The sequence below is a fragment of the Hippocampus guttulatus genome, chromosome 21, assembly GCF_054856545.1.
Source record: "Hippocampus guttulatus isolate MCC_2025c chromosome 21, RoL_Hgut_1.0, whole genome shotgun sequence".
In the NCBI taxonomy this organism is placed as follows: Eukaryota; Metazoa; Chordata; class Actinopteri; order Syngnathiformes; family Syngnathidae; genus Hippocampus; species Hippocampus guttulatus.
The window spans coordinates 7,526,792-7,540,261 of NC_141281.1; the positions used below are offsets into that span (position 1 = coordinate 7,526,792).

Sequence of the window (13,470 nt, forward strand, 5' to 3'; positions counted from 1 at the left end):
TTTTGCTTCGACAAATATAAGAAGGTTATGACTCTTTAATTCAAAGTTAAAGATGGCTGAGATTTTGGTGAAACAGAGCTTAAAGCGTTAATAGTTTGTACCCAATGTACCCAACTTAAAATGTTGAACAATTACGATTGTCAGCCCCAACGGTTTTCTAAACAGATAGGGGAGAGAAGAAATAAATTCTACTCAACACATCCCACGCCACAGGATATTGTTTTTGTTATCTATTTTTTAACTGTCTTTATATGTCGCATTTTTACTCCCATGGACATACAGCACTTTGTATGCAGCAATGCCTGTTATTATAGTGCTTCATAAATATAGTTGAATTATCTTTCACTAAAATGTTCATTATTTTTGACAGAATGCCAGCCTCAAAGCGAGGAACAGAAGAGCCCCTCGATCCTCAAGCGAAATCGAGGAGGTTGGATGACAATGGCGAAGCACTCCAATCCGAAACCGCACCGGCGATCAACAACATATCTCTCAAAGAAATCCATATGCATGAAATGATGGACGCTGTCGCTCCCCAGACCAAGAGGAAACTGTCAGAAGAAGCAGCAGCAGCAACGGAAGGGAACCCGGCCAAGTCCTCTCGACAGAGTACCCCAATCAGCAGTATCTTAGGTACGCCCATCGCCAAACACACAAGTGCCTCCTGTTGGGAAGCTCCATCAGACAATGTAAACATAGAGTTTAATGTTGACAACATGCCCGGCAATGGCAGCAAGGATGGACTTTTCACAGAGAGCGATGAGCCGAGTTGCATCAAGAAATACTCAAGCCAAGTACAAAACAAACTGGGCTCTGACTCAACACAGGTGAGTGATGAGTTAGCGTCTGATCCAACAGAATTTGTACAGAATGACCACAGTTATGGTAGAGCATCAGACTCCAGTCCAAACAGCATTTTGGACGCTACAGAAACAAACACAAAGGAAATGTTACATTTTGAAGGTGCAGCAGTTGACATCAAATTCACAGCTGAAGAAGAAGACAGAAAAGAAGCAGAGGGCCAAAGGCCAACTGCTAACCATCCCCAAGCACCGTCCTTGACGAAATCTAATTCAGCAACTCCTGCTGCCATCAGAAGCCAGTCACTGAGAACATTTTGTTCCAGCAATGGAGATGTACATCTTGAAACGTTTGTTCATGGACCAAATTGTCAGACAGATTCCAGCTGTGAATGTAGAGAGACTATTTTGAGTGTGATAAAGCAGGATTTCACACAAAATACAGACCTGGAGAAGCATGAAATTACGGCAAGTGATGTCTTAATGAGACTTAATTATGAATGTGGTGAAGATCCATTGCCTCCTACCACCATCGCTGAAGAAATTGTGTTAGAAAGTTGTAATCCTCAGACTAGCAGTGAAGAAAATCGAACATCCAAGTCAAATAAAAGCCCAGATACTCTTTCACCAGAAAGTGATTGTGACCAAAACCCAGGGAGTCAATTTAAAGAACTTCTAACATCCACATCAGAGAGCCAGACTAAAGAAAACCCGACTGTTAAAGACCCTGATGCCAACTTGGATAGTCATATTGAGAAAGTAACACAGTATTATCGAAATCCGTCGAGTGGGATTGAAGATGGTTTTACAATAGCAGTAGAGAGCAACTTAGACAGATGTACCCGAGAAAATCAAGGTAGTCTTGCTGATGAAAATGTGGCATCAGTGGAGCCGGACAAAAAGCCAGTGGGCCAAATTGAACTTGAGTATAGTGGAACCCCAACAAGTCTGGCTGAGTCGCTTTCAAAGGAGGCCGAAGTTGTGCCAGAAGAGGTCCTCCAAGCAAATTACATTGCGGAGAGTTCAGTCCAAGAAATTCTAATGGATCCATCTAACGAAACCGTCGATGCAATGGAATCTGCTTTGAACCCAACAAGTCATGTGAAAGCAAATCCAAGTGGTGCAGAGTCCGAGAGAAACCCAGACAGTCTGACCGAAGATATTTCAATTTTAAATGAAACTGTTCCCACATTGCAAGGGGTATTAATTGAAAGACTTAATGCAGATGATCAACTAAAGGCTAGTAGAAGTGCAGAAAGAGGTCAAAGTGAAGTAACGTTCATAGATTTGTTAATTTTGAAAGAAAAAGTTCCCACATCACAAGAGGTCCTCGTCAAAAATCTCAATGCACAAATTAAAGAAACGCATATCGAGAGCCCTGTTCAAGAAAATCTAACAGTGGGGTGCTGTAGTCAACCAGAAACTGAAAAATATGTATCTGAAAATCAGTCTTTTTCAACGGAACCCATACCCACAGATGTCCTGGTTGACCAATTAACTGCCGTAAGTCAAGTTGAGGACTTTGGTGAAACCCTAAAGAGTCGAACTGAAGAAATAAATGCAATATCAATGGTGTCTGATATAAAGCCAGTAAGCCCAGTTGAAGACAATATATTAGCAAGTCCTTCGCTTTCTCAAGAAACTGAAGAGGTCTTCAGAGACAGTTTTAATGCAAAACATTGGGTCCAGGAGGAGCTAATGGAATCTGAGAGTCAAATCCTCCCGAATTCCTCTGAAGAAAAGCAGGAGCAATTGCCAAATTCACGTGATGGCATCAACAAAATAACTGAGGTGTTGACACCCCACTGTGAAGCGGCCTGTGAGCAAAACAGGACAATGGAGATGCCCCGTGACTATGTCATTGTCTCTCAGCAGCAGACAGATGTGGAAAAGTCATCGGAGGGAAGATTAAATGCTGCACCACTTCAGGAGGAAATCAATAAGCAACCTAGCCAAAATGTTGATGACACCGCAAATAAGGATGTGGTGAGCGGAAACTCCTCCAGTTTGGAAAAGGAAAATATGTGCTTTGAATATTCTGCACCAGCAATTAACAAAATGAACACCATGGCTTCAGCTGTTTCTGAGAATGTGCAGCATCCTGCCTATTCATCGGAAATAGACCCTTCTAATAACAACAAACAAAACAATCACAGTGACATGAATCTTGGAATTGATGGATGCCTACAAAATGAACACGAAATGAATGAAAACATCACAGAGGTCCCAAACATTTCTCATGCAGAAATGGTGCGAGATGCAAACGTCCAGGAGAGCCCAGCAGTGAGTGATCACACCACTGATGTTACACATTTTTTACCTGAAAATTTCAAGACCAGCGGAATTGAAGAACATATCACTGTTACAGAGAAACCAGAAGAAGCACACAAGGGAGACGTAAATCCAAATTACCACATGTATGACTGTGTAAGCAAGATAAATTTTGACTCTGTCGCTACTACTGTGAGTCCACCTGACCTCCAAATACAAAGCACTGAAGACCTGGTGAACCCTCTGGATGAATCAGAAAATCAAGTAGTCCAAGCAGAAATTGACGTACATCCAACAGTCGACACAATTTCTTCTAAAGCCGTCTTGGAAGAAAACCAGGAAGAGGCAAAAATACTGAATGCCCTTGAGAATCGGGCAGAAGTATCTGAAAACATGGAGCATGAGGAGTCACTTGTTCAGGAGCATCAGGCTACATTACCATTGGAGACTTCTTCCGAGACACAAAACCTGGAAGGTCAAATGGTGGAGACTTCGCACTTGGAAAGACATGAAACTGAGCTGCTAGGTTCTGACCCAGCAGGAACCGACGAGAAGCAAGAAGTCGCTGAACTTGCTCTAGACGTATGTGAAGTTCAAACAGGTCCAGATTTCACTGCAAATGATAACAAGGATTCTGTACAGTGTGTCACAGAAGTAGAAATGGTTGAAGAAGAAGAGGATGAACACATGAAGGACAGCGAGTCTACGATTATCGTCTCAATCTTGCAGAGTAATGAATTCTCAGAAATCATCACGAGCAGTTCAAATACTGATGTAAACCAAGAAGAGATGGATGTACCAGTAGCACCTGATTCTGTCTTGATTCCAGCTTCTACTGAGGGAACACAAGTGCAGAATGCAGAGAGTTTGTGTGTTATTTCTGAGGTTCAGCTCAAGCATGTGATACCAGAGACAGCACACACTTTCAATGCAAAAAGTATCATTCAAGGTGACGGGCTGGCTAAATTGGCTGCTGTTGATTCTGGAAATCCCGGTCTTGATCACTTTGTCTTGTGTGAATCTGACCATTCATCATTCGAAGAGGAGAAAAGATGGCAAGATGAAGACACTACTGCAAAGACAGTCAGTAATCATGAGTCTGAAAGCGCTGAGGTCCAAGTTGTTGTTTTTGCACCAGCAGCTGACACTGCTACTATACCCACAACTTCAGAAGAGCAGAGCAAGGCAGTCACTCAGGCACAAGTGGAAAACCAGATCGTGTACGAGCCTATTAGTAGTCCAGAGAGTAATGGAGATGCAGATACTGTTATGGCCTTGGAGAAGCAATGTTTGGTGTCTTTCGAGGACATATCAGGTATGCAAGACATGGAGGAGCCCTTGTCTACTCATGAATGCATGGAGGTTCGTCATTTGCAACTGGAAAATGAGGCAATGGCTACAGAAGAACGAGCAGGTGGCCAAAGAGCAGTTGAAATGGTGAAGCCCCCACCCTCCACAATTTTTCCACAGACTGATGCAGACGGTGAAGCTGCAACACCTTTAGAGATGCAAATTTTGGTGTCTTCGGGGGACATGCCAATTACTCAAAACATGGAAGAGTTGACTGCAAGGATGAAGGCATGTCCTTTGCAGCTTCAAAATAAAACTGCTACAGAACAACCAAGAGACGACCAAGCAGCAATTGAAATGGAGGACGTACAGCGGGCCGCCACATTTTCAGAGTGTGATGGAGATGACGCTACTGCTTTGGAGAAGGAAGCATTGGTGTCCTTGCAGGAAGCACCAAGTACTCAAGACAAACAGGACGTAACTGCTAATGAAAGTGTGGATGATAGTCATTTGCGACTGGAACGTGATGAAAGTGCAAAAGAGGAACAGACAGATGCCAGACCAGCTGTTGAAATGGAGGAACAACAGACCACCATAGTTCCAGAGAGCAGTCTAGTTGGTAACAAAGATGGAAAAGCTGCTGTGGCTTCGGAGAAGCAATATTTGGTGTCTTCAGAAGACGTACCAATTACTCAAGACATGAAGGAGCACTTGTCTCCTCATGAAAGCATCAAGGATAGTCATTTTCATCTGGATAATACCAGTGCCACTAAAGAACAACCGACAGACACCCAAACTGCACTTGAAATGGAGGATGTACAACTGGCCACAACTGTTCCAGGACGTGATGCCGATGCCGCCACTGATTTGGACAAGCAAGATTTTGTGTCTTTAGAGAGCGCACCAAGCACTCAAGACAGAAAGGACGACATGCTTGCTCATGAAAGTACGGAGGCAAGTCACTTGGGACTGGGAAATGACAAAAGTGCGAAAGAAGAACACACAGATAGCAATGTGACAGTTGAAATGGAGGGACAACAGACCACCACAGTTCCAGAGAGTAATGGAGATACCACCATTGATTTGGAGAAGCGCGATTTGTTGTCTTTAGAGGAAGTAGCAAGCAGTCAAGTCACAGCAGTCATACTCACAAATGAAGGTACGCAGACTAGTTATTACCAACTAGAAAGTGATGAAAGTCTTAAAGAAGAGCAGACAGTAGGCAATGGAGCAGTTGAAATGGAGATACATCTGAATACCACTGTTCAAGAGAACAGTTCAGATAGTAACAAAGATGGCAAAGTTGCTGTGGCTTTGGAGAACCAAGAACTGCTCTCTCCAGAGGATGTACCAAGTAACCAAGAAATGGAGCAGGACTTACCTCCTAATGAAAGCATAGGGACTAGTCCTTTGCAACTAGAAAATGAGAGAGGTTCTGAAAAGGAACAGACAGACGTCTCGGCAGTAGTTGAAATGGAGGAAGAACAGACCAGCACAAATTCAGAGACTTGTCAAGAGAGTAACCAAGCTGGAGATGTTGTTTCCAATTTAGAGAAGCAAGATTTCTGGTTGTCAGACATGAAGGGCGACTTGCAACTGGAAAATGAGGAAACTGCTGAAGAGGTTCAGACAAATTGCCAAGCAGCATTTGAAATAGGTGTGCAAGACACTGCTACAGTTCCAGAGACAAGCCCACATAGAAACCAAGATGGAGGTGGTGCTATGGTTTTGATGAAACGAGATTTGTTGTCTTCAGAGGATGTATCAAGTAACCAAGAAATGAAGGAGGACTTGTCTCCTAGTGAAAGCATAGAGACTAGTTGTTTGCAACTAGAAAATGAGAAAGCTGCTGAAAAGGAATGGACAGACATCCATGCAGTAGTCGAAATGGAGGAAGAACAGACCACAACAATTTCAGAGACTCGTCCAGAGAGTAACCAAGCTAGAGATGTTGCAGATGTCGAGAAGCAAGATTTGGTGTCGTCAGACATGAAGGGTGACTTGCAACTGGAAAATGAGGAAACTGCTGAAGAGGTTCAGACAAATCGCCAAACAGCAATTGAAATAGGTGTGCAAGAGATTGCCACAGTTCCAGAGACAAGCCCACATAGAAACCAAGATGGAGGTGGTGCTATGGTTTTGATGAACCAAGATTTGGTGTCTTCAGAGGATGTATCCAGTAACCAAGAAATGATCGTCTTGTCTCCAAATGAAAGCATAGATGCTAGTCATTTGCAACTAGAAAATAAGAAAGCTGCTGAAAAGGAATTGACTGTCATAAAAGCAATTGTTGAAATGGAGGAAGAACGGACCACCATAATTTCAGAGACTAGTCCAGAGAGTAAGCAAGTTGGAGAAGTTGTTGCGGGTGTAGAGAAGCAAGATTTGGTGTCATCAGACATGAAGGGCGATTTGCAACTGCAAACTGAGGAAACAGCTGAAGTGGAACAGACAAATTTCCAAGCAGCGGTTCAAATAGGTGTGCAAGAGACTGCCACAGTTCCAGCGACTAGTCCACAGAGAAACCGGGATGAAGGTGGTGGTGCGGCTTTGGATAAGCAAGATTTTGTGCCCATAGGGGATCTATCAAGTACTCAAGACATGAAAGATGACTTGCAATTGGAAAAAGAAGAAACTCCCAGTGAAAGACTGACAAAAGCAGCGGTTGAAGTAATGGAGCTACAACAGACTTCTACAGTTCCAGAGAGTTCCACACCATCAGCTGCAACGATCAATTCACCAGATGACTTTGCCCACAAAGACAAAAGTGTTTCTACAGAATGTGCCGTTGTTGCAGAGGTTTCTGAGCACCTTCAAGACGACCTCCCAGTGAAGACACCTTTGGCCTTCCCTGCAGCGGACATACCAGATGATGCATCTGAGGAATATGTCATTCTCGAGCCAGTCCCAGAAAGCAAAATTCACTTAGATATTGTCTCTCAAGCTGCAGTCGCATCAGGTTTGTCCGACCCCTCTTTGGTGGCCCAAGTGGATCCAAAATCTACGATCACGGCTCCAAATGGACCTCAACAGACCTGCATTTTGAAGGCTGAAGAGCCGACCCCTGAGGTCAAAGTTGCTGCAGGGACACCTTCGGGTGAAGAGGCAAAAAGTCTCTGCGCACCACCTTCAAAAGAACTTACTGAGTTACCATCAGACAACTTGCTTCAACCTTCATCTGTCATGATGGAAACGGACAATTCTCAAGCTCAAGGTAAGGATATTGTGGCGACAGAGGACAGCGGGGGTGACGTTGCCCTCCAGGAGTTGCAAATTCTGGAAGACATGGAGATCGGACATGAGATCGTAGTGGTCGAGGTCGGGAATGTAGAAAACAATGACATTACGATTATTGACAAAGTTGCCACTCAGGCGCCTTCTCCTCAAAAGGCCTTGGAAAGGACTGAAAATGAAGATGTTTCAAAGACCAACAACTCATCCTTACAGCCAGACGTTGACAGCAAGGTTCTTCTTGAGAAGCCCAAGAAGCAAGAAATGAACACCCAGGCAAGAACCAAAGCGCGTCTGGCCGCACTGGCAGAACAGAAAGCTGCTGCCATGAAGAGGACAGCCAACAGACAGCAGCTCAACCTTTTAGCCTTGTGTCAGGAAATTGCAGAGGATATAGCCACGGACAGCATGCTGTTAAAGAGGATTGAGGAGGAAAAACAAGCGGTAGCCAAAGGAGAGGCCGCCAAGAAGGAAAATCCATCTGTGAGCGCGCACGAAGTGACCCCTCTTGACCTCAAGCCCCGGAGTGAACCTGAAAGCTTCTCAGCGCAGGTGCCTCCTGTAGAGGAGCCCCCTGCGGTGCAGCCTCCCAGCTTTGAATCCAAGATGGCAGTGGACCCTCCAAAGAGGCGTTTCTTTGTCTCACAAGTTTCTGTGCCTCTGAAGGCCCATGAGAAGAAGAAGCTAACTCGATATCAAAGGCTAAGACAGGTCGAACTGCAAAGGGAGAAGATGTCATGGGCGCGCATGAAGAAAATGAAGTCTGACCAAGCAAATCAAATGTTCTCTGACATGGACTGGCAAGCATCAATGTTTTCGCCAGTTCAGTTTACCATTAATGCCACGAGCACTGACCCTGCACCCAAAGCCAGTTCATCCTCCCTTCCAAGTCCTCCCTTAAGTAGCAAACCTGCACCACCCAAGCCAGAAGCTTCTGAGACTCAAAAAAGTGAAGCTGCTAAAACAGAAGCACCCAAAGTGGATGCCTCCAAGACAGAACCAGAAGGCAAATCTCAACCTGCAAAAATAGAAACTCCTCCAATTGAACCGACGAAAGTCGAAGTCACAAGAGTAACAAGGCAAAGTAGTAAGGCTCAGACTGCTAAGGTCACCCCTCCTCCAACTCCCACCCCTAAAGTCACCAGGTCATCTGCCAGGAGGTCGCTGCCGGCTGTCCCCCCACCCATGCCCAATGGACTTAAAGCGTCAAAACCGCAGCCGGTTGAGTACAAGCCATACAAACCGCGCCCCAGGTATTCACCTGATGATTTTGAACTGGACGATGACCCATTACCAGTTCCTCCAAAGAGGTCTGGTCCTCTGCCTAGGCCTGGCCAGCCTCACAGTCAATCAAATCCCCTGGCCCAGTCGAACGCCACACCTCAGCTTGCCAACCGAGCAAAACTTCAACCCTCAACCACCCCTGCTGGACAGATCCCAGGTCAGTCAAAGCCCACCATTTCAACCTCAGTTCAGTCCAAACCCACCTGCTCTCCTGCTCCACAATGTCACATTGCCCCTACCGGCCAGTCAAACACCTCTGCCACATCTGCTCCTGCCAAATCGTCGCCTTCTGATGCGGTTCTGCAACCAAAAGCCGACTCGGCCGTGACAGAGTCGCATCAGGCGCTGTCTGTTTTGCCCCAACTAAAAACAGCTGGCCCTGCTTCAGCTCAGAGCAACCTGCCAGTGGCTTCAAACATGTCCCAGATGAAGCCTTGTGGTCCTCCGTCTGATGGCGTGCCAGGTCTTGCGAAAACCCGCCAGGTTGAGGCATCAACAGACAAGGAATGCAAGGTAACAAATTTAGATAATATTCAAGATGGTACTATACTTAAAATAAAGATAGATAAAAATCTCTATATTTTTTTTCTGTAGGGTACTCCTGCTTCATCAAGTCCAACTAAAAGTCCCCCTCCCTCGGAAGGGAGCTCTGATCCGCCTGATATGCAGCAATGTGAAGGAAAGCCTGCTGGTCTGCTTTGTCTACTTTTTATTTTATTTTTTTTAAATCTTTTTCCCGACTTCAAATTTTTTGTGGTGTACAATAATTGTTTTTCCAACAGTCACTGATCAATGCCAAAAGACTGATGATACCTCTAAGACAGCCCTAGTTGACCATGCATCAGAAACTTCCGATCAAGAGTAAGTCCCACTGTTTTTCTCAAAACAACTGTGATATGCATTCATTATTTTTTTTTTTTGCAGTGTTGCGGTGAAGCAGCAAGATGTAGAGACTCAGCAAAAAGAAGTGAAGAAACTTGAGGAGGCCGACAAAGACGACATCAAAACTAGTGATGTAAGTCAATTAAAGGAAAATGTGAGGAGTCAAGTCCATGTACTGGGATATGAGCATGCATTTCTGTTGTCGTCATACCACAGGATGCTGGACAGAAGCACTTTGGAGCTGTGGCCTGCAGTGTGTGTGGGATGCTGTACTCCGCCGCCAACCCTGAGGACGAATCGCAGCATTTGCTCTTCCACAACCAATTCATTAGTGCCGTCAAATATGTGGTGAGAGGAGGGAGAGTTTGTTATCAATTGGGTCATCTTGTATTACAGTGAGACACTTGTATGTTTTATCACAGGGATGCCCAACCTTACCGCCCGTGCGCGCATACACACACACGCACGCGCAACAGAAATACGAACTAGATACAAGGCAAGACTTGACTTTGTGAGAAGGAAATCGCTGCCACAAGGAGGCAGGGCTGTATTAAGTGCAGAAACATCTCTATCGTAGATCGCACGTACCATTGAAAAATGCTGCTCCTGGCGCTCCAGATTCCCATTCTTTGACACCGCTGTCGGTGAATTGCAGATCAAACTAACTTTGAATGAGAAAATAAAATAGATAATATCTCAACAGTTCTACTGTCGACTGGTTGGGCATTCCTGTTTTATCATGTTTATAATGTTGTGATTGCCAGGGTTGGAAAAAGGAGAGGATCCTGGGAGAATTTCCTGACGGCAAAATCATCCTGGTCCTGCCTGATGATCCCAAATATGCTCTCAAGAAGGTACAAAAAACGAGCCTTAGCGACATCATTGTAAGGAACGCACTAAAACAGAGGTCTCAAACTATAGTGTCATAAATCGTAAGTGTTCTGGAAGTATCCCAAAAATGATGCTTTTATGGCCATGTTAAATTCTGCACTAAAGTAAACTTGTTGGCCCTTAATGGTACATAAAAGCGCCCATTGACTTCGTTTGTCGCCACTCAGGTTGAAGAGATACGGGAGATGGTGGACAATGACCTCGGCTTCCAGCAGGTGGGGACAAAGTCTCCCGCCCTGACCAAAACTTTTCTCTTCATCACCAATGACAAGAAAGTGGCGGGATGCCTAATAGCCGAGCACATCAATGAGGTGAGTCCAACGTGACGGTAGAAAGTTGTACACTCGGCACGCCTACGTCACGGCACGCTTGAACGCTCTGCGCAGGGCTACCGGGTGATCGAAGAACCCGAACCCGAGGGTTCGGAGGGGGAGAAGGTGATGTTTGAGCGTCAGCGGGCGTGGTGCTGTTCCACCACGGCCGAACCGGCGCTCTGTGGAATCAGCCGCATTTGGGTGGTGAGCATGATGAGACGCCAAGCCATCGCCTCGCGCTTGGTGGAGTGCCTCAGGTCGGTGCCCCCTCGCCCGCATCTACTTGATCCGTATTCTGTCAATAGTTTGTGAATCACTCTTCAAAATGTATTTGGACCTTTTCAAAACATGTTTTTACTGAGTTCTTAAAATTAGACGGCTCAGTGGGATCCATTTGTTGCTTGACCAAAAATGCATGGTCAGTTTGACCCGTTAACGATTCAGTCAATATTTAATGCTATTAATATATAACTATTATGTCTATTACTCACCTTATTTTTTACATCCAAAATTTGTTTTCGGGTTTTTTTTTTTTGTTGTTGCTTGAGTTCTGTATTTTAGATGGGTTATATTTATTTCATGAGCTCACCAAAAACCGTTGTGGGTCAATCTGACCAGGTCAGTATTTTTGTGCAACCGCTACTTCCATTCACTCATTTTATCAGAAGATGTTTTAGACTTAAAAGCCGCTTCTTTTCTTTCATTGCACAGGAACAACTTCATCTACGGTTCGTACCTGAGCAAAGATGAGATCGCCTTCTCGGACCCGACGCCCGACGGCAAGCTCTTCGCCACGCACTACTTTGGCACCTCACAGTTTTTGGTATACAACTTTGTTAGCAGCACACACTCTCAACAGCCCAAGGCTGACTCTGTATGACGGTTGAGCCTGGAGGCGAGGACTCGCCCTCACCAAAAGACGTCTGATGGACCTCTGTTTGCCTCCCCGCAAAATGGACACGCCTTGGTTCCAACCTCAGGATGAACACATTGACAATTGACTTGCAAAAATCTGATTTAATTTGAAGCAACCTCAAGTGGAAACGACCAAAGGAGTATTGGGGCAATGCCGCTGAAAAGAAAAAAATAATCACACTACAAGATTCAAGGATTTTGGAGGTAAAACTCCAAACTATACTATAAGTTTTCTGTTGAAAATATACAAGTTATTTCAGGAAAACATTTTAACGCCCAATCACCCTCCTCCCTCCCCATTATATGACTGCTTTAATCTCGAAAATATACAACTCAAATGTACTACTTGCTTTCTCAAACTTGACTTTGTTATGATATACTGCACTGTAACTAATGTGAAAAATATGACCTTTATCTCAAACATATGCATCCATTTTTGTTCAAAAATAATGACTGTTTAACTTTTTAGTTTGAAAAGCAGTTGTGACAATGAATGAATTTGACCAGCTCAACTATGCCTAGCTTGAAAACCGGCCACCTTCTTCTCGAAATATGAGTTTGATCTTGAAAACGATATTTTTTTTTCATCTTGTAAATGTACAACCTGTTTCTTGTGATATTATGATTTCAATCTGGAAAATGTACGATTTCTCTCTTGAAAATTAGACTAGCTCAAAAAAGACTTTGTCTTGAAAACATTACTAGTTTATTCTCATAATGTAACCAATTTTATTTTAAAAACATGATGCTGGATTTCTCTCAAACATTTTTTTTTTTAATCCAACTTTAATCTTGTAGTCTTTTTTTTTTCTTCAGTGAGGCCCTAAAACTACTTTGGTGAAAATCAATCGTGTCATCGTTAGTTTGTTTGTTTTATTCCCATCCATTAATATGTGATCAAGTACATGGTGATTCCCCATCAATGGCTGCTCACTTTTAGACCCTTTTACTCCTTCCATCAAAGTGTGTCACTACATTTCAAACTAACAATGTGAGTATTTTGTATCCAAATATCTGAAGAAATGTTTAGAACAGTAACTTGGGCCTTTGTTTTTTAATTACTTTTTTAAGACGACATTTTTGCTTGTTGTTATTCAAAAGTGAGCCATATACTGTTCGCCATTAAGGCGACAGGGCATTGGAACCTGAATTATAAGTTGTTTTTTTTTCCCCTGTTCTAATTTCCAACAGGCTGTCCATTTTGCTTTGATGTTGTGCCTGATTTTAATTAACGGTGGCTTTCTTTCTTTTTTTTTTTTTACATAGCACACAGCACCTCTTTTTCCTTAACTTACACTGTACTATATGAGAAATGGTCATGTAGATAAATGCGTAGTCTAACATTTATAATAAACAATTGTGGAAATTCCTCAAGGCTACCCGCCCTCCCTCGTATGACTTTGTGCATAGATGAGATTTATACCAAAAGTTGTAAACGTATATTTAAATAATAAACTGTAAAAGCATTGCAGCCTATGCCTGCCCATTTTCTTAATCCAGAGACACAGAAGACCGGGATGAGCAGTGACACCTCGTGGCCGGTGATGTACATTTTCCTCTTAAGTATTCCAAGCATTTACTGAGTGTGACAG

The 13,470-nt window shown here is 43.8% G+C and overlaps 1 protein-coding gene across 1 annotated transcript in view; it reads left to right on the forward strand.

Annotated features, from left to right (window-relative positions):
* Positions 1-13,345, forward strand: part of LOC147186937 (uncharacterized) — a 14,095-nt gene extending 750 nt beyond the window's left edge. The window contains exons 2-10 of the mRNA XM_086101620.1: positions 371-9,389; positions 9,471-9,567; positions 9,659-9,737; positions 9,801-9,891; positions 9,975-10,106; positions 10,523-10,612; positions 10,817-10,960; positions 11,036-11,220; positions 11,675-13,345. Coding sequence (XP_085957746.1) covers positions 372-9,389; positions 9,471-9,567; positions 9,659-9,737; positions 9,801-9,891; positions 9,975-10,106; positions 10,523-10,612; positions 10,817-10,960; positions 11,036-11,220; positions 11,675-11,843 — 10,005 coding nt within the window. The 5' untranslated portion in view covers position 371 and the 3' untranslated portion in view covers positions 11,844-13,345. The remainder of the gene's footprint in view (positions 1-370; positions 9,390-9,470; positions 9,568-9,658; positions 9,738-9,800; positions 9,892-9,974; positions 10,107-10,522; positions 10,613-10,816; positions 10,961-11,035; positions 11,221-11,674) is intronic.
* The last annotated feature ends 125 nt before the right edge of the window (positions 13,346-13,470 follow it).